This window comes from Brienomyrus brachyistius, chromosome 22, assembly GCF_023856365.1.
Source record: "Brienomyrus brachyistius isolate T26 chromosome 22, BBRACH_0.4, whole genome shotgun sequence".
In the NCBI taxonomy this organism is placed as follows: Eukaryota; Metazoa; Chordata; class Actinopteri; order Osteoglossiformes; family Mormyridae; genus Brienomyrus; species Brienomyrus brachyistius.
The window spans coordinates 3,957,892-3,981,646 of NC_064554.1; the positions used below are offsets into that span (position 1 = coordinate 3,957,892).

The 23,755-nt window shown below is 43.2% G+C and overlaps 3 protein-coding genes across 16 annotated transcripts in view; 1 reads left to right on the forward strand and 2 right to left on the reverse strand.

Moving 5' to 3' along the window:
- Positions 1 to 102: 102 nt before the first annotated feature.
- Positions 103 to 4,812, reverse strand: LOC125717731 (ATPase GET3). Its single transcript, XM_048990971.1, has 7 exons — positions 4,633 to 4,812; positions 3,651 to 3,798; positions 3,247 to 3,395; positions 2,407 to 2,557; positions 2,131 to 2,238; positions 1,751 to 1,948; positions 103 to 720 (listed from the first exon to the last, which is right to left on the reverse strand). The coding sequence occupies exons 1-7, from the start codon at positions 4,773 to 4,775 to the stop codon at positions 592 to 594; spliced, it is 1,026 nt and encodes a 341-aa protein (XP_048846928.1). The 5' UTR covers positions 4,776 to 4,812; the 3' UTR covers positions 103 to 591.
- A 168-nt stretch (positions 4,813 to 4,980) lies between these two features.
- LOC125717732 (telomerase RNA component interacting RNase-like) lies at positions 4,981 to 7,373 on the forward strand. Its single transcript, XM_048990972.1, has 3 exons — positions 4,981 to 5,868; positions 6,355 to 6,432; positions 6,856 to 7,373. Exons 1-3 carry the CDS (start codon positions 5,593 to 5,595, stop codon positions 6,961 to 6,963), a joined length of 462 nt encoding a protein of 153 aa, XP_048846929.1. The 5' UTR covers positions 4,981 to 5,592; the 3' UTR covers positions 6,964 to 7,373.
- Positions 7,374 to 18,733: 11,360 nt separating this feature from the next.
- The window catches only part of nfixb (nuclear factor I/Xb), a 97,633-nt gene continuing 92,611 nt past the window's right edge, over positions 18,734 to 23,755 (reverse strand). For all 14 annotated transcript variants that reach the window (XM_048992349.1, XM_048992346.1, XM_048992345.1 and 11 more), the window contains one exon: positions 18,734 to 23,711. In XM_048992349.1, the coding sequence (XP_048848306.1) occupies positions 23,697 to 23,711 (15 nt within the window). In that variant the 3' untranslated portion in view covers positions 18,734 to 23,696. The remainder of the gene's footprint in view (positions 23,712 to 23,755) is intronic.

Here is a 23,755-nt window from a genome sequence, read left to right on the forward strand (position 1 = left end):
TAAACCTGTTTTCCTTTCTACACACGATTGGATTTCTGATTCATTTTCCATTTAACAATTGGGTACAGAGCAAGTGAAGAAACATCTGAATAATTAAGTTGCTTCCCATTTGACCTTCATGGATTTTAATAATAAAGATGTAAGCCGTCATTTCCTAAGTTCTGTATTAACACACAAGAATCAGTAACCATGTCAACATCACAGTCTGACTGCACAGCCATGGAAAGGCTACAGCCAGACCCACTTCACTCTCCCAGAACTCCTCTGCCTCCTGATAGGGTCAGTACATGTTACAGTCACGGACGCCACACACAGCCCATGAAAGCGGGTCCAGCCACAGGTGACCCAGCCAAGAAAATTCAGCACTGGTGAAAAACTACACTTAACCCGAGAACCACAAAATAAAAAATGTCACCTACGTTGTAGGGGAAAGTTATTTTCCTCTTGAGAAACATCCAGGTAAAATACGAAGGGTAGCGAGCAACTAAAGGAATTTAGGTACATCATGTCGCCATAGTGCTTATCTAGGCATCGACATCACAGCGGTAGGGAGGTGACACATTGAGGGGACCTTGGGGTGTTGGTGGCAAGTCATTTTTTGGGAGGGGTGTAGGGCTCCAGGAGCTGCTGGGAGAAAGTGTTGACCTTATCTGCTCCACGGACCTCATGGGGCAATAGGGGCAACTTGATAATGTGGAAATCTTCATATAAATCCTCCATCTGCAGAATAACAACAAAAAAAGTGAGTACAGAAATAGGCTGCCTGGTAGTAATGGACAAAAAGGACGCTTCATGAACTAATTTGCTGTATTTAACCCCAGTAGATGGTACTCTTGGTTTCCTTTGGGACATACTTTGTGCTCTTTTTTGCACCATCTAGTGGAATCAAACAGTACTGCAAATGGTTCATGAAATGTCATTTTGTCCGTCATTTCTGTCTGGGGATGTCTGCTAAGCTTTGTTGGGCCATTTGTTCCATTTGTCCATGAAGGTGCTGCCCCTACTACACCCAATTAAAAACTGCAATGTATAGCTAGCGTGATCCTTAGCTATGAGTCAAATTTTGAAACTCAATTCTTCATGCGCTCAACCTTTTATCTTGTGATGCATTGTAAGAAAGTATTTTTGGCAATTTTTTTTGTAATTTTATTGATATTTAGAGGTTGCTCTACAAGAGCAAAGTCTAATTGTAAATGTTCAAAATATACTAAAGCCAAACAAAATGACTATAGCACCAGCCACAAAGAAAGAATGTGCTGTCAAATTGCCCATTTGTGCGAGTGTACTGTGATGGGTCGGTACCCCACCCTCGGTATAAGTGGTTACAGAAAACGGATGAACCAAAAAAGGAAATTCTGCTATAGCAATCTAGGAAAATAAAACGAGTACAGAAATATTAATCAGATGCATGACCCAAGAAATTAACAGTAATGACTGAACTAGCCTTTAGCCATTCAACCAACCTCTAAACACACTTAAACTCATCAAAAAAATTCCTGAAATCTATCAAAATTAGGCGGTGAAAACTAGCACATTCATTAAGGACTGACCACCCTAACGCAGTGTTTCCCAACCCAGTCCTCAGGGAATCCCAGACAGTCCATGTTTTTGCTGCTTCTCAGCTCCTAGCGTATCTGTATTTCGGTGTTCCTGATTGGCTGGGAGCTGGGAGGGAGCAAAAACTTGACTGTCCAAGGTTCCCCGAAGACTGGGTTGGGAAACACTGCCCTAATGTACACGAGGGGGCTACCTGGTCCAGGTACTTGGACTGGATCTTGTGGCGCGCCTCACACATCCTGCAGGGTCGCTCGGCGTCAGGGAACACCAGCTGATTGACGATGATGTTGTGCGTGTCTATCTGGCACTTGGCCAGCTCCTGGATCAGCCTCTCTGTCTCATAGAGGGAGAGGAACTCGGCAATGCAGACGCATATGAACGTGGTCTGGTCCTGCAGGGAGAACCAGGCAGGAGGCCAGGTGGTCAAACTGTTGCTGTTTTTAATGTACCACTAGAGAGATCAGCACTGCTCTCACCCAGATATTTTACTACAGAAATGTGGGTTAAGTGGTATCTTGGGACATGGACCAGAAATCTTTGCTACAGCAGTCATGACAATAATGGATCACTCACCGGGTCCTTGAACTGCTCGCTGACGGAGCGGATGACGGGAAGAGTCTCTTCCAGCTTGGAGGCCAGCTGGTCGGCATTCATCTCCCCCAGACCGAGCATGTTGCACATCTGCAGAGAGGGGTGGGTATATTATGGTAGACTGTTTAAAAAAAATAAAATAAAACAAAATCCCATAATGCAGCTCTGCTGTGCACAGGTATTACCATGGCAGTGTGATGTCAGCACAGTGTGTATGACATCATCGGCAGTGCACAACATCACAAAGGGATGGCCCACCTGCGAGATAAAAGGGCTGATTTGGTTCTTGATCCGCATGAGGCGACCCAGCCCCCGCTCCACGATGGTCGGGAAGTTCAGCAGACGCAGCGTGTGCCCCGTGGGGGCCGTGTCGAACACCACCACTGAGAAGTTCATTCCCTTTACTAACCTAACAAGGGGCACAGGGTGAGAAGTCAAAGTGATATCACTGCCAAAAATACAAAACACACCTTCAACGTTCATCACCACAAGTGAGTGGCTCAGTGTGCTAAGTCTCTGACTGATCAGGAGGTTGCTGGTTTGAGCCCGGACTTCCGCAGAACAGTCACATGTCTGTGTGCCCTTGAGCAAAGCCCTTAGTCCCCGACTTCAGGGGCACCACACAATGCACTGAGACCCCCAAGCTATGGAGAATATGATGGCGTAAGTGTATGCATCTGTACTTGGGCAAATAAACGATTTTCAGTGTCCCCGGGCCAAACAAATGAACATCTATCTTCTAACTGCATGTCCAGGTCAGAGTCAAGGTGGGGACCTTGCTCAAGTCACAAGGCTGGGATGCCACTCCATTGAAGGGCACAGAGACACATAAGCACCATGATTCTGGGCAATTTAAAGACACCAGTTAATCTTAGCTGTATGTTAACTGTCTTGGAGAAAATACGAGTACCTAGAGGAAATCCGTACAACACAAGGAACACACAAAAAAAATAAATATAAATAAAATAAGCATGAACAAACTCCCACCCCCCAACACACACACGATATAAATCTTATTTTACAACATTAAACAGAAGGCCAGCATGAAGGACTCCAATTCCCAGCAGTCACAGTTCACACGTGGGGGAGGAGCCTTACCTCATGACCTCTGCGTAGCTCATGGCCTCATCAATGCCCGGGAAAGCACTCATGGCTTCCTGCATCATCTTCTTGCCCATGCTCAGCATGTTGTCCTCCTCGAAAAACTCATCTGGGAGTTCCGCTACACCGAGACTGGGGTCAATCTCCTGTACGAGCACACAACGCCCCATCCAGGAAGGTCACTCACATGACAGCCTTACCAAAGCATGATTCAAAATGCATGCATCCTGCCAGCAAACATACTGATTATAAATACTTAAGCCGACAGAATGATTTATTCAAAACGAAAGATTAGCGTGTATGTAACATGCTAAAAAATGTTTCCCCTTGCCATGGTGGATAGTTAGCTCATACATAAACTTAGAAGGAAAATTCCCCCAGAATGCAGCTGGAATACTGACCATAGCAAACAGGTTATCGTAGCCTTTGACTTTAGTGGGAACCTTGGAGAACTTCTGGTCAAAGGCATCAGAGATGTTGTGGGCAGGGTCTGTGGAAATGATGAGTACACTCTCCCGCACCTTGGCCAACTGCACCGCCAAGCTGCAGCTACAGCAGTAGACAAGATGACATGTCAATCCCTTACACACCAAATGCTCTTTAGAAGACATCTGAAAACCACCTGGATATGACTCATGCCGACAAATGACACGCAGATACTCAGCAGACCGGCCCATTAGCATATTTACACAGGAGGTTAGGTCTTGGTGTATGATATTTTATTCCCTTTGATATCAGATATCACGTTACAATCAGAATGCAGAGAAATACTCCAATACAAACCTGCAGTGAAACATGAATAAGGTAGAGAAAACATTACTCTAAGATTCTGTAGAGATTGAACTGTAAAGTTCTTTGCTCTAAAGTTCTGGCCGCCAAGTCCATCCTCCGAAGCACCGGGGATGTCCGGGAACGAGCCGCCCTGCATCGCATACGTCACTGATGCAGACACGTCACACTGCAACCGTCACATAGTAACTCCCGTCTGCTGCCACGTCACTGCCGCAAAGTATTTTTCTTAATTTTCACCCCCTCCTCCCCTGCGCGTTCTGGACATCAGATCACTGGGTGGAGACTCGGCTCCCATCCGCTTGGTAAAGCATATGAAGCGAGAGCCGAATCTCAGGCACAGTTTATATCCCTAAAACACCATCACCGCTGGCGGCACCAAACACATTTGTTACTTGGCGTGCACCTGTTAACTGCGTAACACTTAATACTCCCTCATGTCATACTACGTTTACGGAAAGCAGAACGGGTAAACGGGAAAAGCATAGTTATGCTTTAAAAATCAATGTACCAGAAACAATTACTTGGTAATCCCTTTCTAAATCGCCGTCCCCCTGTCATCGCGCAGCCGGTCTCAGCGCCGTCCTTCCCTACCTGCACGTCGTCTTCCCAACGCCGCCTTTTCCTCCCACGAAGATCCATTTTAGCGACTTCTGCTCAATTATATTTTTCAGTGTCGGTTCCAGTGGCTCTACATCAGGTGCATCTTCGAACTCGTCGTCCACAGCAGCCGCCATCTTTAAGGCCGACCGGGTTTAAAAAAAAAAAAACGGCGTGAAGCCCCTTTAAATCGGAGGCATCAGGAAACCGGAAACGCCGACATGTTGGCTCTGATGTGTAACAGTTTCAGCGCGTGCACTAATAAGTTACTCTATCCGTTGAGACATTTAATGATCTAATTGTTTAAGACTATTAAGAATGGTGGAACATGGCATATGAAATATTTTAGCTTGGGTATTTTAAGGACAGAACATATTTAACCCCGAAACGGAGCCTTTGGATTGACTGGCAGATTTGGCTCCAGTCCAGTAGGTGGCAGTATTGTATCTACAAGACGTTTTAAATCCTCCATAAAACCAACAAAGGTGCAACCCCGCAAAAGGCAACATGGTGGACGCCTGCAAAGGTTTTCCAATAAACTTTAACAGAAAGAATTAAGATAACAGAGCATTATTTCCATTGAATCTATTCAAATTAGTTCCACTTTTGTGGAAAGTATAAAAAAAATCTTTCTTAGAGTCTGTAATGCATTAAATCTCTTATTTAGTCACGCTTGTAGCTGGACGGTTACATGCATGTTGGATATGATTTAGTCATCCGCAGGAATGCTCGATTTTATAGTTAGTCATCCGACTGTTTAACTACAACACGTAAAGGTACAAAAAGTGACTTTGTATCCGCTTGTATAAAACGTCATTAGGTAAGCTGACGGTGGAGTTGGTCGGGTGGGGTCGCGCATTGCTGTGTTGCTCACAGCCGGAGGACGCCGCCTGAGCAGCAACCGGAGCGTCGTTATTACTACAAATAAAATACGAAACATTTAAAACAATCACCATGGACTCAAAACGCAGCAACACGAAAACAAGTCAGAGTAGCAGTAGCTGCGATTCAAGCGGCAGCAGTCCCGGCGGCTCGCCCTCAAGCCCGGCTCCCTGCAAGGCGCCCGGGGGGAACGCGTTCGCCAACGACGGGAGCTTCATGGAGATGTTTAAGAAAAAAATGGAGGAGGAAAAAAGGAAAAGAGAACTGGAGCAAGAGCTGAGCGAAAAGAGATCTGCAGAAGAGGGACAGTCAACGCAAGAAAAGAAGACATTTAACGCGACCAGCTTCGTAAGGGGTTTGGTAGTAATAACGCAGAGATTAAAAACAAGCCAGTAAACTAGCAGCATCCATATTCATCTAGTTAAAGTTAGCCGATTACCCGAGTAATTTAGTATCTTATTGTGCAGCAAAGATTATGAATTATGTTTAATCCTAGTAAATAGCAAGTGGTTCTCATCACACAGCATTCCATTAGAAAACATCGAACACAGCTAATTTCTAACAAGCAGCATTGTATTTATCTATTACATGAATGTACTGGCTGTAATAAAATAACGGTGTGGAAATGGCACGTTCCGATGAAGACGTTAATCCCTGTAATCGGGCCACTCGGTCCGGTCAATGAGTTACACTGTGGGGACGCACTGAGTAGCATGTGTCTCCGCTGCTGTCTCAGTGTAGCCTGCAGTCAACGACTTTGATCGTTTCCGTCATGATCGGTGCACCTGGAAAGACTCCTGTAACGGTTGCAGTCTTTTATTCCCTACAACCCAGGTGGGCAAGCGGAGAGGCGGCGCCAAATTAGCCCTCAAGACCGGGATGGTAGCCAAGAAGCAGAAACTGGAGCCAGAGGTGCTCGTCTTGTTTTTAAATAAAACGAATTATGCGTGTTGTTAAAAAATCATATGAAATGGGCAATCATAAAAATATCAACTAGTGATATAGCAAAACACTTTGGATCTCGTAAAAATTGTTGATGACACTGACAGAACTTCTCTGTTGTGTACAGAAAGTGATTATTTATTTGCATTGACGTGTGAGATTCTTGATTTTTGTTGTTTGCTTTACAAAAGTGGATTTTTTTCCAGAGATGTACAGTGCCCTATATTGGAACGGTGTTTACTTACCCATATAAATGGTTTCTTCCTCCAAACAGGGTTAGCACGGTATTAGCAGCTTTTCGCCATGATGTTACACTGCACATTGCCTGAAAGGCAGTGTGTGGGTCAGTGATACATTTCTGCGAACTCACCCACAGTCTCTCCCGTTTTCCAGGTTGTGGCTGGTAAAGGAGATGCTTGGACTAAGTATATGGCTGAGGTCAAAAAATACAAAGCACACCAGTGTGGTGACGATGACAAAACCAGACCTCTGGTCAAATAGACTCCAGTGCCGATCTTTTTGTCTTCCCTCTGCCCCTGTCCCGAATGCCACTTGGCCCAGGTACATGTGAGCTCAGTTTTTGGGAAGAAGAGAACAGACTGTCCTTTCCAAACTGCCTGGCTTATGCTTGACTAAAATCAGGCTGAAAAACTTTGTATTTTTTTCCTCCCACTCGCCGTCATGGATTCTTCATGTCTCTGCCCCTATTTTTTACTTTCATAGTTGACTGCATTTCATATTGAGTTAAGGCAGTTAAGTGTGTAGATGTTTACTTTTTACGTGACACAGAGTGTGTTGCTGTCATAGTTGGAATTTGCTTCGTCTTGTGAAATTGTTTTTTCCTATTCGCATATGGAAGCTGCATATGTAACCGTCACCATCGTAAAGTAAAACATTTCCTCCATATTAAATGGTTTCTGTGGTCTGAGATGTTAACCAAGAATGCTGTGAATAAAGCATGAAAAGTGCCCCCCCCCCAACTATAAAAACAGCCCCACTGCACCCTGCATATTATAAAATATTGTTGTGGGGAAAAAAGCCCATCATGCACTATGTTGGGGGTGGGGCTATGTTTTATAGTATCTATTGTTTAATCTACCTCCCATTCCAGACTGGTTCTGATATTTTTGTGTATTAAGGGGTGGTGTGTGGTTCAGTGGGTTAGGACTCTATGGGAAGGTTGTTGGTTCGAATTCCAGGGCTGGCAGACAGAGCCCTTGACTCTGTCACTGCGGGCATGCTGCTGACAGCTGGTGCTGTGGCTCTCACCTGTGTGTGTGTCTGTGTGTCATGGAGATCAAGATGGAGCAAGTGAAAAGAAAATTTCCCTACAGGGATAAAGCATCATTATTCTGTTTTACATATTTAGCAGACACATTTGTCCCAAGTCATGTACACATGAAGTGAATAGAATATTGCAAACATATATGCTGTCAAGGAGTCAACTAAGCACAAGTGCAGCTATGCTGAGCTTCTAATGGACGCCCAGGTACAGTGCAAGCAGGATAAGAGCAGGAGCTACACAACAACTTCTAACAGTAAGAACCTAATAAGAGTATTCAGCAGAGAGTATTTGGAGCAGGAGTGCAACGTAAGAGCATTCAGGGAACGCAAAGAGGTAGAGTAGTAGAGGAATTCATGGAACAGATGGGTTTTGAGGGGTTTCTTCAAGGTGGAGATGGAGTCCAATGACTGGATGTGATTGAGAAGCTCATTCCACCATCAGGGACCCACATACCCAATGCAAGTTTGTTTTTTTTCCTTGTGAATTCGGGCCCATTGACCTCATTTGTGAGTTTTCTTGATTCTCTTCTGGATGTTCCCTTGTTTGAACTATTACGTTGCAAGGCATCTTTGCCCTTATTAAGCAGCAGTGGATAATGGGTCGGGACCTATGCAAGAATGGAGTGTACTATGTTGTGGTCCTGAGAGCGAACTTCTCCTTACTAGGCAACATTAATATTAGACCCAATACTGACAAAAACATACAATGCATAGACAGGTGCTGCAATGCAGTGCACGCCCTCTGAGTTGCTACAGAGTTTGTGTCTGGCTTTATCTTACCGAGCACCATTGGAGTTTAAGCCCCAAAGCTTAATTTCAGTGACTGAGGCCCTGAATGATGACACTGCATCTGCACTGCAGTCTAAATTGGTGCTGCAACATGTGTTTATAAGTTGGTGGATGGAACTCCTGGGGGGACAGGGGTAGGTTAATCTCCAGCTGGATGTATAGTGATGATCCCTGTAGCTTTCAGTTCATATCCACAAGGTTGATAGAAAAAAAAATTTAAGAGCTCACTGCAGCCATAGGAGTACACTGCACACTGCCTTCATTCCCTGCTAGTGTGTGACTGAGCTGAAAATAATTCAGTCACACACGACTCAAGTTCTATTAAATCCATCTTTCAGCAGATTCATTACAGGATCATAGGGGGTCTGGAACACATTCCGAGCAACACTGAGCACAAGGCAGTAGAAACCAGAGACAGAATGCCAGTCCATACCAAGGCACGTGGGCATGCACAAGCACAATATGTATCTGAAAGGAACTTGCACAACAAACCTGCCCCCCCGCAGATGTGAAGTGGCAGCATTATTTGCTACATAGTTACTGCCACCCCCCCACCAAAAGTATACAGAAATGAAACATGCAGTGGAACATTCACAAGTATGACAATTCTAATAGTTTTATAAAAGTCACATGACATGCAGGCATTTTCTTGTCCCCGAGCTTGTTTAAGCTCTCTGTGAATTCTGGGCTCTGCCAACAAGCCTGTCTGGACCCTATTATTTTAGCTGCTTGAAGATCCTTCCAAGGAAGTAGAAACTATCTGCATCCTCTTCAGCTGCCTGTAATATTTGTATTGGGATTCCATCCTTTCGTTGTGATTACAGGGCTAATCCAACCACCTATCTCACCACGTAACTTCCCCCTCCTCTGGCAGGCTTAGAACGTTCCTCCAGCCATCTCCCTTAAGCAGGAGTACCTTAAATGCTTAGGACATTTCAGGGGCGCCATAAGGCTTTTGGAATGTGCTGTGCCTTCTTGAGTCTCCCAAGGTGTGTTCATCTCATTTTGCACTGTCATAATATGGTCATTAGAAGATGGCAGATTGTGTCCGTTATTAATCATGTTTTCTAACAGTAAAACTGCTATTTCATAATTGAAATATGTGGTTGTGAAATTCCCAAATAGGGTGCATGACGATTTATTAATATTTTATCAACATCAGTGGAATTGGAACAACGCATTTTTTCTTGTTGATATGCTGCCCCCTTGTGGGAAAAAATTGCAATCAGAAGATTAACAACACGGTTAATAAAACGATAAACTAATTTTAAAAATATCTGCCCATTTCCCGATTTGTTATGTGGTCGCGTTTAATAGTTTCATATTTAAGTATTTTTAGAGACTGTGTTTTTATAAAGTAGTTGACTATATTACGTGAAACGCATAAGGAATAAAATTCGTGTTGAACAGTCATTATGTACCCTTCTTCTATTCCATTTACTTGCCAGGAGATGGCAGCATTCTAAGAGAAATAATTAACAAAACACGACAATTGGTGTGTTTCGTATGCTCGCATGTTACATATATATGATTCCTTGGTAAGACCCCACCTAGAATATTGTGTGCAGGTTTGGTCACCATAAATTAAGAAGGACATTGCTGCCTTGGAAAAGGTGCAACATAGGGCTACAAGAATGATTCCTGGTCTTAGAGGAGAGGTTAGCTGAGCTGAATCTGTTTAGCCTCGAGCAAAGGAGACTAAGGGGGGACATGATCCAGGTGTATAAGATTCTAACAGGTCTGGATGCTGTTCAGCCAAATGGCTACTTTAATATTATAAAATAATAATAAATACTAGAATTTGTGGCCATAGGTGGAAATTAGCAGGAGAACATTTTAAACTTGAATTTGAGAAAACACTTTTTTTACACAGCGTGTAGTTAGGGAGTATGGAATAATCTTCCTACTAGTGTAGAACAAACTAAAACGCTGGGTTCCTTTAAATCAGAGTTAGATAAGATTTTAACAACTCCAAGCTATTAGTTAAGTTCTCCCCAAATGAGCTTGATGGGCCAAATGGCCTCCTCCATCCATTCTTCCATTTTCCAAACCGCTTATCCTACTGGGTCGCGGGGGGTCCGGAGCCTATCCCAGAAGCAATGGGCACGAGGCAGAGAACAACCCAGGATGGGGGGCCAGTCCATCGCAGGGCACACTCACACACCAGTCACTCACACAAGCACACCTACGGGCAATTTAGCAACTCCAATTAGCCTCAGCATGTCTTTGGACTGTGGAGTACCCGGAGGGAACCCAAATGGGCTCTTCACATTTGTAAATTTCTTATGCTCTTATGTTCTCCCCGACTTACTCTCCGGTTTCCTCCCAAAACACAAAGTCACGTGACAATGAAAGGCCGCCCAGTGATTGGCTGGGTTTCTGTCCAGGGTGTTTGTCTGTCTAACACTTCATGCTGCCTAGGCTCAGTATTGCCCGGAACTCCATAAGTGGTTGGAGGATGGATAGCTGACCTGAAGAATGTCTGTAACTTTGCAACTTGGTAAACTGAATGGTGCTGCTTCAGGTCACGGAAGGAACAGAATATTTGTATTATTTACCCACTTAGCTTGAGTTTTTAGCCATTATGGAACGACAGCCATGTCTGAGCGCATTTAGTCTTATCAGCTAGGTGGTTCACTGGTTATGAACCTTGGCCACAGGTATGTAAAGTATAAACTTAAGATACGAAATCCAGAACATTACCCAATAAGAAACAAACAGTACCCTGCAGAGGGCCATGTAATTGATTGTTAGTAGATGTTCATTGCCCCATTGATCTAATATCCATTTTCAGTCTGAAGATCATGGGTAATTTTCCTAGTTTCCATCAAGGTACTAAATCAATACAAACCTGATAACTTTCAGCTAATGCAACAGGAGCCTCAGTGAAGGTTTCGCTCATTGCTGGTTACCTGGGATGCAGCCCAGCAGATTAACTTCTAGGCTGCTTAGGAGAACATAGGAATAGTTTGCCACCTCATGTTAGAGCCTCTCTGAGCATCTCTGCTCTTATATCCAGTCTTAAAACATTTCTCTATTCCAGGGCATTAGAAACGTTTTGATGTTTGATGTTCATGACATCCAGTGGTTATTCTTGTCATTATATATTTTATTTTGTGCATGCATTGTTTTAGCTGTTCTACTCCTCTTTGTACAGCATTTTGGATCAATGTGCTTTACAAGTAAATTTTACTTACTTACTTATCCTCGATTAATCAGGGGATTTCAGACAGTAGCCCGGCTTTGAACTTCAAGAGCAGGGGGAGCATTTTCAAACCCAGATGGTCCAGGGTGTGTGGAGTTTATATAAAGTGAATAAGTCATCTTTCCACCAAATGCATTGCAGATACAAAAACCATTTTTCATTGTTGCCGCAAAAAGCATTTCTTCTTCCCTCGCACTAGTGTGCACCTCTGCAGGCAGCTTCTGCTCACTCCTCTCCTGTCTGAGCAGAACATCCTTTGGTTTCTTTTTTTATGATGATGCTAATTTGAGATCCTCTAATGAACAAAATGAGCCAGTTGGAACAACTGCTCAACAGGAGTGATTGTAGGATTTGAGCCTTTTAGGGCTGCCATTGTCAATCTGAAGAAATAGGGGGCGCCACCCACCCCTAACCTAGTGGCCAGATTAAGGTTCTAAGACATAACAGGTGCTATATTGCCGGATAGATGAAAGCAGAGTACATACCACAGCTTCAGAGGCAGAATGACTTACAGGCTGATATGGGAGGGCCATTTGAATTATCTTTCGGAGCCGAAAGAGAAATTAGAGAGAATTAAACATCCATCACAGAGTGGTGAACCTCTCCCCAACTTTACTGCACATAGACTCCACCTGTCTGGGAGGTTCTTTTATACCCAATCATCTTACTGCCCTGTTGCTAATTAACCTTATTAGTTGTGAGATATTCAAGCAGGTGTTTTGCATTTAGCGCTACACAACTTTTCCGGTCCTTTCTTGCCTCTGTCCCGACTTTTCTGAAACGTGTTTGGGCATCAACTTCAAACTAAGCACCTATTTGTCATAAAACAATAAAATTTCTCAGTTTCCACATGTGATATGTTGTCTTTGTTCTATTTTCAATTAAATATGGGTTTATATGGCTTGTATATTATTGCATTCTGTATTTATTTACATTTTATACAGCGTCCCAACGGGGTTGTATATAATCAAACCCCTCTGGATGGGTGGGGCACAGGATTGTTCAGCCCCCCCACAAATCCCGCCCCTGTTCGGCTTGGACACACCACAGAGACTGAGGACTTCGCATTGAGTTGTGGCTGGTGTTGTGGTTGGTGTTGCGAAGTCATGTTAGCTGGCAGCTGATCACAAGCCAGGACTGTGGGAAATACAGTCAAGCCTTTTATTTAGGTGTTTTTCGGTCAACATGTTCTCACCCCAGATCAATGATTAATTTATTAACCATTTCATATTTGCATTGATATATTAAAACGCGACACGATCTTCATACATCCCAAACTCAAATCAAGGATGGGGGCATTTGGAACTTTTCAAAAGAGTTTTTCCGAAGAGTTTCACACCGAAGGCCCAGGCTGATGGCAGGCATCACAGCCCCCAAATATAGGTGACGTCGTTTAGAGCGGTATTTCTGGGAGGGAGTGAAAATATGGGCTGTCGGGGGTTCCTGAGGACTGGGCTGAGAAACGTTGGCTTAAAGCATTCACATAATCATAGCCCTTCTGAGAAGACGAAACATAAAATAATTTTTTTTTGAATGTGGAAAAAACAATTAAATCACACTAAAATAATAAAACTCGCCATCAGCACAGCAAAGCTAGTGAGATGATAGGAGGCACCCCAGTGTGCTCCAGTCACCTGGACCATGGTCCCAGGACATCATGGGCGACGAGCAGCACTCACACTCAGTAATGTTGGTACACATGTAATCAGAAAGCAGGTGTGGACTAGCAGTAAAAAGCTGCCCCGGAATTTGGTGTCAAGTGGCTCCAGCTGGACATTTTTCTGCCGATTGGTTGTGTTGGGGGGTGGGTGGGATGGGATTTTGCCGGGAACTGGCCCGCATTAGACCGGCCCACCAGGAAATTTCCCATGGCAAATGTAATGGTAATGGACCACTGATGGCAAAACTCCTCAAACCTTCCTGAAAGATTCTGGTAATCATGTTCAAAATGTCTGTGATGCTTTTAGACACCCAAGAGGGGCTTTGAGTGCACAATAATGTGGTTCAGTTTCTTAAGAGGCCGACTTCATACGAAGACCAAAGATCACGCGGTAAATGTTTACACAAATTGCAGAAAAGCCTTTGGGGTTGGTGAGCTCTACGTGGGTCAGTGTACCAAAGGCAGGAGACCTGAAGCAGAGAGAACAGTGAGCTGGCACTTCCTGTGATGACTGAGGGGTCACAGTGTCTGTGGAAGCTTCCCCCAGGTACTCTTACTTACTCTCATCTTCCAAAGATTTGTTTTTAGGAGAAATTTATTCTTTATGTTTCGTGTGCGAGTGAATGTCTGCCCTACAAGGGACTGGCATGCTATGGGGGGTATATTCTGCTCTATGTGTCCTGGGAAAGGCACCGTACTTACCATAGTGCTGTGCTGGATAAGGGGATATGGAACACAAACAGATCTATAGTACCAATCACTGTCATCACTAATGTGTTTACAGACAACTGTTTTGTAAACATATTGCCTGTTAGAAAAATCTATTCTACACTTGGTTCTTTAATGTCAGTGTTTACGCTGATGCGGCCCACGTCACACCGTAAACCTTACCTACAGTCTCATAAAAAATATCTGATAGTCTCCTGCATAGGGGGAGGGGGGCGCCGCAGTTTTTCAGACATTCAGACATCTGTGATACTTTCAGCTGTTCAGTAATTTGCCTCAGACCAAATGCTCGGAATGGGCAGCTTCTCACATGCACTGCAGGATTCCTGCGATCTGACGGGTAGAGAGGAAGACAGCAAATGGAGGGATTTAAGGCCACAAAAGACGACAGGGAAGGTAAAATCGTCAGGCTTTAAGGTGAAAGGGAATATGGCTGAAGCTGGAGATAGTCCACAATGTTTGCATCTTTCAAGGGTGCACTGAATAAAAAAGGCAAGTTACTGAGCTGGTAATTCCCTGCTGCATCGCACCACAAATTCTATGTCTGCAGCTAAAATCATAATCAATCAGGTATATCAAGGATGTCCACACATCTACATGAGTGAGTTTTTTTATAGGTCAGGACCAGGTCCTATTTGTCAGATTATTAATCAGAAATTAGACAATGACAAAAAGACAACAAAATCAGAACAGCCTGAGTGCTTAGTTCCTGAAAAGACAGTAAAAGAAGTGAAAACATGACAGGCAGAGAGAGTCGCATGAAGAACTGAGTCAGCGAATACATCATCACATCCGAAGCGCACCCCAGCCTTGCCCCTCTGCATTTAGGCCCCAGCCTGACTCAGAACAGGATAAACATTTTGACGGGATGGATTCAGTTACATTTAAATCAATGTAGTAACTATAACTGTGTAAGGCTCAGTCACTAAGAATATCGACTCCAGTATGCATAGTTATAGAATCAATTTGCACTTCTACTGTGAATGCCTTGCATTTGCATGCCTTTCCAATATTGCATGGGATTCCGCCAGCATACAGTGTCATGCAGTGAAAAGAACTGCTCTTTCTAAACTGACCATGGTGTCCCTAGACTGGTATGTCCAACAAAGACCCTGCAAAAATCCTAACAAAAGACTTTTTATTTTACAAAGGCTATCGATATATCAAAATATTTGACTGATGCTAGATTCACGATGATTTTTAATGTCTTTTAATTGAAATTCTAATAAGACGCTGAAAAGGACGTCGAACTTGAGTCTGTGCCTTGTCTGCCTGCCAGCCGTGCTCTGACTTTCCCTGATATTTGTTCTCCTGCCACGTTGTTTACAAGGGCACCTTCAGCACATTTCCCTCAGCAGCCAACACCTTGACCCTGCTTGTTTCCAAAGCTCTTCCAGTAAAACCTCATTCAGTATTGCTTCCACTATCTCCACACCAGCGTCATTTTGCTGATCATTATTTCCAATCATATCACTGCTACTTCTTTTTCACAGTTTCACCTTGACTTGTTCAGCTTGTATCTGATCAGTCTGAAATTTGACATCACTTTCGTTTTCTAGCTCTACCTCAAAGATGTCCAGCAGCAGAGCTTCAATTCTGAGCCCATTTTGATTAGCTACAGGCTAATCTTCTCTCCATCCAAATCACCTCATGAGTGTTTACACTGTTGCACCTCCTAGCTTGGTTAGTTGGTGGAGCTCCTGGCGAGCATCCTCCATCATCTCCCATCCTCCATCATCTCCCATCCTCCATCATCTCCCATCCTCCAGCATCTCCCATCCTCCATCATCTCCCATCCTCCAGCATCTCCCATCCTCCAGCATCTCCCATCCTCCATCATCTCCCATCCTCCATCATCTCCCCGGTCTACGATTTCGTTCCACGCATCCCAGGCCAGCCAGAATTCATCATCCATCCAACTAATTGGTTTTGCAGTCGGCTTTCGGGTTCATGAGACACTGGGACAATCAACGTGGTCAGAGGATGGTCTTCCTGGAGAGTCAACCTCATCTTCCACTCCCCAGTCAATGACCTCCCACATGTCCCAGGCTGCTCAGTACCCATCATTTTGTCCGGCTGTCACCATTTGCTTTCTTCTGAATAAGGGAAAAAAAAACATATAGGCAATAGGAAGGAGGCGTCAATCACTCATAAGACACATACATGTGCGCTAATCCAAACTCAGCAATCAGCTCTTGTATTACCACATCAGACACTAACATACAGAAGCCTACAATTACATTTTTACATATTACCAAACTTTACTCACCACATATACACGTTAATAAAAATGGCTAACTATCTGGCAAATGCAAAATAACATGAAAATATTCATGATGAAATAGGAGCATTAAAAACTGAGACTCACCTGGCGATCATGCTCTGGAAATGAGCTGGATGGGTTTAGAATGTGCTTTTTACAGCCGAGCCGTGTTCCGAGCTAGCAGCTTTCCACGAGCCCAGAGTCAAATGTAAACAATCAACATGAATGACCACTGTAATACAATTTTTCGATAATATAATAAATTATTATTATTGTAATATTTTATATGTTTATAAATTTAAACAGAGAATAGTATACAATATGCAAAGCAGGACAACCCTGACTGATTAAGTTTTTAAAAAATCACACGTTCTGCACTGTTTTCAGTCGGTAATCTATGGAATGTTTGTGCAGGAAAGTTACAGTTCTGTCAAATATAGGCTAGATCTACAGTAGCTATAGACTGCAACATCTATCCATAAGCCAAATAGTTAGCACTCACAGACAATGCGGCATCTCCATTTCACCGCAGCATGTTTGTGGACAGTGGGGAAAAACAGGAGAAACCCTGATGACGGGGCAGGGACTCGAACCCTGGTCTCCGGAGAACGTAAGGGCACCGCGCTAACCAGGGTTGAACTGGGATTAAATTTCAGATGTGCGCTTTCAGCCCGCATGGTAAATATTGCCAAGGTGGAGAGTGGTACTGTATGACTATTTTTTTACAACTGAGATGATGAATTTTGCAAAGCTGGGCGGTCCCCATGATCACTTTTGCCAAGCGATACATTTTGCCAGAGGTGGACGTTTCAGGTCCACAAAGTACAAATCCAGACCAGGATTTTGTTTCAGCCAATCAGTCGAGTATTAAGAGTCACAGTCACAGAGTACGCAACTGGTTGGCTGAAACAAAATCTCGGTCTGGATTTTCACTTTCTGGCCCAGAAATTTCCACCTCTGTATTTTGCCAAATTAGGGGTGCCACAATAAATGTTGGTACCCATCAGGCCACCGAGTAAATGCCCATTATTGAAGTTGGCCAATCCAGCCCTGTCACAATGTCATTTCCTATTGAAACGTAAACGTATGAGTCATACTGACATTCATGTTATTATATAGCCCAGTTATTAATATTTATTTACAGACTTGGGAGTTAATCCTCAGAGATTAGATGTCTGAATGTAAATAGCCTAAAGAACCACTGCCACTGGAATTTGGACTGTTCAGCACCATTAGTAGCTTTTCAGGGACAGCATAAAACCACAGTGTAATACAGACATAGATTCGGCAATACATACTATAATAAATATTTTTGGTCAGTGGTGAACTAGGTAAACAAACTATACAGATAAAAATGGATTGACATGTGGATTACCGATGAATGATTACGTAAGAAAGTGAAATGCATAACTCATCTGGCATTTGTTGTTGTGTGTTTTCGGAAGGCATTTTTGGTTAAAGCTACAACCACATCTACATCTTAGTTGACAGACAGACATCCGTTGGTCCATCAAATATCAAGTGACTTACATCCATTTATACTGAAAAAGGCAGTGAAACCAACTTTTGAGAAAAATTTCATATAAGGGTTTGACTAGATCTGGGGTTACCCATGTGGATGAATTAGAACTTATTTGATTATGAATGAATAATTATTACTTTCATTAAATTCCTTAAATAAGGTGTTCAAACTGTTTAGGAAATCAAGCTGTAGAGGCCTGTATCACAATGCAGGATTTCTCGCTCAGTCGGATAACTGGTAAGATTTAAGGTGCCCCAGGTTAACTGGTCTTTATCGTCGTCCACTTACATTTAGCCCAAACTATTTAAAATCCGACAAGATATCCGACTAAGTAACAAATACTGCTTCGTGATAGGGGCTTCCGGTGAATTTAGTTGCATATCAGAAGCAATGTTCTACCAGAGGTCTTTGCTTTTCAGATATTTATACTTCATATTATCAATACCAACAACACCTATAAAACAGAACATGACAATCTAAAGTAACTAAAATTAACACAAATCATCTCCACAACTTAATTTCATAATACATTTAACAAAAACAATAAAAAACTACAGTTTTTTTTATCTGCAGATCCTACTTTTGCCCACAGACAAAAAATATTGAGTGTTTATGTCATCAATTGTCACTGAGCGTTACTCTGCACTCATGAACAATTATCCCTCATAAATCATTGCCAGCTGTTTTTCTATTTTTGTTACTAATATTTAAAATTGAGCTGAATATTTTCATCTACTTTTATAAAAAGTGCATGCACCGCTCCAACAATATGTGTGTTCGACACAGCAAATACATTTAAAGGAGTCCAGGACACAGTGCGGGTTACAGCCAAGAACATCCTTTTATTCAACCAGTTAAAGGCGCTGCTCTTTAGGAACTGCTTTTATTATCATGGAAAAAAAACAGTAATTAACACATGCATTTCACCATGGGCTCTAGGGGCAGGGCTTTCTGGAACACAGACGCTGAGGTCACAGTGGGGGGCGGGGCCACTCATAGCCTGGGGTATACGGTGCTACAGAACAAACAGAACAAAAACACGGCTGGTCCATGCAAACTGAGCGCAGGGCTGTCCCATTTCCAGTAGAGGGCAGCAGGAGGGGTTACGGGCATTCCTCTTGGGCACATTTTTAACCAGTGCATGGTCAACCTATTATTTTCAGTTTCTCGTGTTCAACTAATGCCAAGACTTTTCTCAACTTTACTGTTTCCACAGGGAAACAAATGTATAGGCAGCCTAGGAGATAATCTGAATTTAGTCTAAGGCTTTTTGATTAAGTTTCTTCATTCTGAAACCCTGAATTTAGGGTTTCTTTGTGTAAACTTCAGCTGTTGCGCTCAGCCTTGCATGAACTCAGGTGGTTATAAGGTGCTTTGAGCTCTCAGGTACTATTTCCCGCTTAATACTTTAAACAGATGGTCTCATACAACCACTGAAAAGGTGCAATTTCTCTACAATGCAAAATGATTAGCATAAATTCCTGCTGCCTATACCTTGCCTACTTTTGTTTTTCCTCAAATGACAAAAATATCAAAGCAAAACCAAATTTCATTATAAAAAACAGAATAAATAGCTTAAAAACACAATTCGTATGTCGTCCCCTTATGACCCCCGACTTGACCGCAAATCAAGTTCCTTTGACTGTGTAATCTCAAGGCCAAATAATATCCCCTCCCCATTTATTACACCCCCCCCCCCCACACAAAGGTAAATCACCCAATATTGCCGGCCCTCCCCAAAGCCACTACCCACAAGAGCCCATAGGCGTAACTTGTTCACTTACATTAGCTGTTCAATGGAGAAGCTGAAGAGTTGGGTATGGTGATACATCGTGAAGCGTACAGACAAGAATAACAAGTGAGCTAACTGCATTCTGCTCAGACGAAAGATTTTGCAAATTTTTATAAACCCCTCTGCTTGGGGTTGGGGAGGGGGGACAGATGCACAGCTAGACTACTCCAGTGTCCAAGAGAGAAAAAGGATAGACAGAGGAAAGCAAGAGAAAGACATTTTTTTTTTTTGCCTTTTGTATTTTCTTAATCATTTAACGATAAAAAGAGCTAAATCACACCAATTGTCTTTAGTACTATATATACGGCTTTGAAAAGCTAGAAGAAGAGGAGGATACAGAAGGAGGAAGAGGAAAGGGACTGAGAAGGGCACTCTGGATTACAAGTTGGAATCTGTGGACAAAAGGCACTTTTCAGGGACAACCTTTAAATGCTCCAAATCTGCACTGCATGACCGCATGGATGTGTGACCGTCATGTGAATGTGCATCTGCTCTCCACCTGGAGTGCTGGAACAGAGGCTCTGATCTGCTGTATCGACAAGAACAAGAGTCCATGTCACAGACCACTCCGCTCTTTCGGCACTGCTCAGTGTCAGCTAGGGGCAGCTTCCCACTCTCTGATGCATCTTCCAAAATCTGGGAAGATCTTGTCCAAGACCGGTGCTGAAGACGGGCATAGAAAGCACGCATGTTTGCGTGTGTGTGCGCGCTCAGAGCCTCGAGCTCTTGGTTCCAGCTACGTAATGGGATGCTGGAATGGCATCTCTTTAGGTTCTGTCTGCGGAGATACGGATGCCGACCCCAGACTCGGATTTAGGGGTCCGTGTTGCACTGCTTCGCTTGGCGTGCCGAGTTAGCTGCGTGCGGCCTAACGTTCGCCTCTAGCCTTTGACGTTTGTAAAAGGGACACTTCGATTTTCATGTTAGAGATCGATGATCGTCCCCCCATGCTGTGGGTGACGACTCTTAACGAGCTGCGTAAAGGTTGAATAAAAATGCCTTTTGTCATAACCGCAAATAAAATAACCGACCCACCCCCCCAAGATACAAAAAGAGAAATAGAAGAAAATGCATTTTTCCTAAATGTGCTTTATGACAACACTTAATTTCCTTTATCATTATTTATGTATAATAAAGTTTAAATGTACTTTATATAGTAAAAAGCACCAGTCTCATTAGTGATATATCATTTTTCTTGATATTCCATGTAATTGTTCCTTCAGCCCTCCCATGAATGTTTAAAAACAATTATGAATAAAACATTAAAAAGGGAATAAACAAAAACAAGATTTTAACAATTTCCCCAAACATACAAAGACCAGGATTTTTTCTCCGCCCTTGTGTTTAGAGTCCCAAAGCGAGGACTTTAAAAAAAAAAAAAAGGTTTTCCTCTTTTTTCGCTCAACGCTCTTAACAACCTCTAACAGACAAACACAATTATCTACCCATTGCACATGGCTCAATCAACATACATTATTTCTCAATAATACTTTCCATCCAAACTGGAAAAAATACAAGAAAATTAGGCTGTATCTGTTGCCTCAAATCTATTGCCACTTCTTTTTGTAAAAGCAATTTTTGCAGTGGAATTCCTGTGATATTTCTGGATACTGTGAAGGTTTTTTTTACAAGTTTGCAGTTTACGGTGTACCATTGACAGTGCCAGGCATTGAAAATAACTAGACTGCCTATTTTGCAAAAAAAAAAAATGTATATATTCATAAATACATTTAGGCGAGTATAATATATATATTATATAATATATGTGTATAATATATATATTAAGATGCTTGCAATCTCTTTTAGTCATCTGTTATTTGTAGAACCAATGATTCCCAGACATAACATTTCTTCAAAGCTTATATGTGAAAGACAAAACCTGACTTCATGTTCAACAGATTGCATAATGGGAATACAGAGGCACTTTCCATAGATGAAAAATGAAATCATCTTATCTCTCCATGAAGCTGATCAGGAGGTTACTGTCTGGCTACAATGTTGTCCCTGCAATGAAACCAACTGTTAGGCAGTCCAGTTATTTTTATTTAATTTTTTTTGAGGTCAGTGGTTTGAACTTTGAAATATATACAAAGATTTACCTAAAATTAAAGAGCGATATGGGAAAGTGAAACAAAAAGCTTTATGTAACCCAAAAGAAGGGGCTTTCCTGTCCTGGAGCGTCAGGGTGATTGTGTTGACTGGGGTAGTGTAGTGATGTAGCTGTGCAGGGGGACTCCAAGCTTGGAGACAGCTGCCAGTGGTCTCTACAGTTGGTACGGTGAGGGCATGATGGTCCTGAAGCTCTATGCTCTGCGGTGGTCAGCTTAGAGGTGCTGGGAGGTGGGTCACTATTTTGGTGATGTGATGCATGAGGTGCAAGATGGAAAACAAGCTGAGTTTTATGGGCCCTGATTTTGCCTGGAACGGCCGTAAAGGGCGACCAGAACAGATCAGATTCGGAAGGGAAGGACCTGCAGTTGGTACAGGGGTCACTTAAGAGGCCTGGGAGTCAAAACGCGTCTTGTGTGTTGTGAGACTTCCACAGGACGCCCTTGGTGTGGACGCAGACTGCCACAGGAAGTCCTTCGTGTGGACGCAGACTGCCACAGGAAGCCCGTCTTGTGGACGCAGACTGCCACAGGAAGCCCGTCTTGTGGACGCAGACTGCCACAGGAAGCCCGTCTTGTGGACGCAGACTGCCATGTGAATATTTTTATTTGCAATTACGAAAGACCTTTTTTGGAATCCAGTTCTAGCGAGCACCTCCCCGACACCCCTGAAGTATAGTCAAAGGTTCCTCCGCCCTCCGGCATCATCCCAAAGCTATGGGGAATGTAAACATTGCTGAAAACCTTACAGAGGAGGATGGGGGTGAGGAGCTGGCACCCTTTCACCCTCCAGCCACGTGGCAGTGCTACTCTACTGGGGGGGGGGGGGGTCTGAGATGAGTGCCTGTAACTTAAACATGGATAGTGCAAGAATAAAAAAGGAACCCAAACTAAAGCCAAAAAAAAAAAATCTGCACTGAAACGAAAAGAGGGAATAGAGGAAGAAAGGGGCTAATGGAAAAAATAAATCCTGCTGAGGATGAGAGACGCAGACAGCCGTCTCAGCTGCGGGGCTGGGCGCTATTCCGGTGTGTTCTGTGTGCCACGCAGTGACAGTGTGGCTCTCTGCCTGGCTCTGCTTCATGCTCACATACTGTGTGTTTATATGTACAGATGTACCGGGGTCAACCCGGCAAGGGGGGGCTACACTGATCCTTACTCATTTATTCGTGGATGTACAAAGTGTCCCAACGTCTCATATGTTCCGACAGTGCATGCTGGTTCCGGTTCGGTCGCAGTGTTAGTATTCACGCCAGTCTGTGGAATTACACGGTACGGCGCCTCAGATCGCAGTCTCCACTTCCTGTCACGCTTGAGCAGACCGATCTCAAAGGGGACGCAGGCCTGCACATGCCACATCATGGCACGAGGACACTGTGACCCCCCAGAGCGAGACAGGGTCCCACCAAGCGCTTCTGACCCACACCTCCAGGTCAGGACAGTCCAATTTGATCCGATTAAAGGTTATCAGCACTCGCACTGAACCAGTTACAAATTTTAACCATAACTTAAAATTAACTCCATTCATTTATTGTTTCCTCTGCTTTTTCTATTCGCTCAAAAGCAGTTTTGTTGACTTCTCTGCCACTGCAGGCCACATTCTTGTTAAACGAATATTTTAACGATTGCTGTGGGGCGGTCCCTCCTTTGTTCCGTGGTTTAGAGATGACTCCATCTTCCGTTTCCTCTTCTGATTTCTGCATTTTAAGTTTTTAAATATCTCTAAATATTTAATTGGTAACGTCATGATTATTCCGATCATTGTCATTATTCTTAATTTTTTTTGTTTCTTTCTGAGATAAGGGGTGAATTTCTGATGAGTCTTTTTTTTAATTCCTGATTTTCATTTACAGAATTATAGTTGCTTAATTCAAACCAGCTCTTGTCAGAGGAACCAAGACTGTAAAACAAAAAAAGAAAAGATCAAATAAATATCTGTTAAAA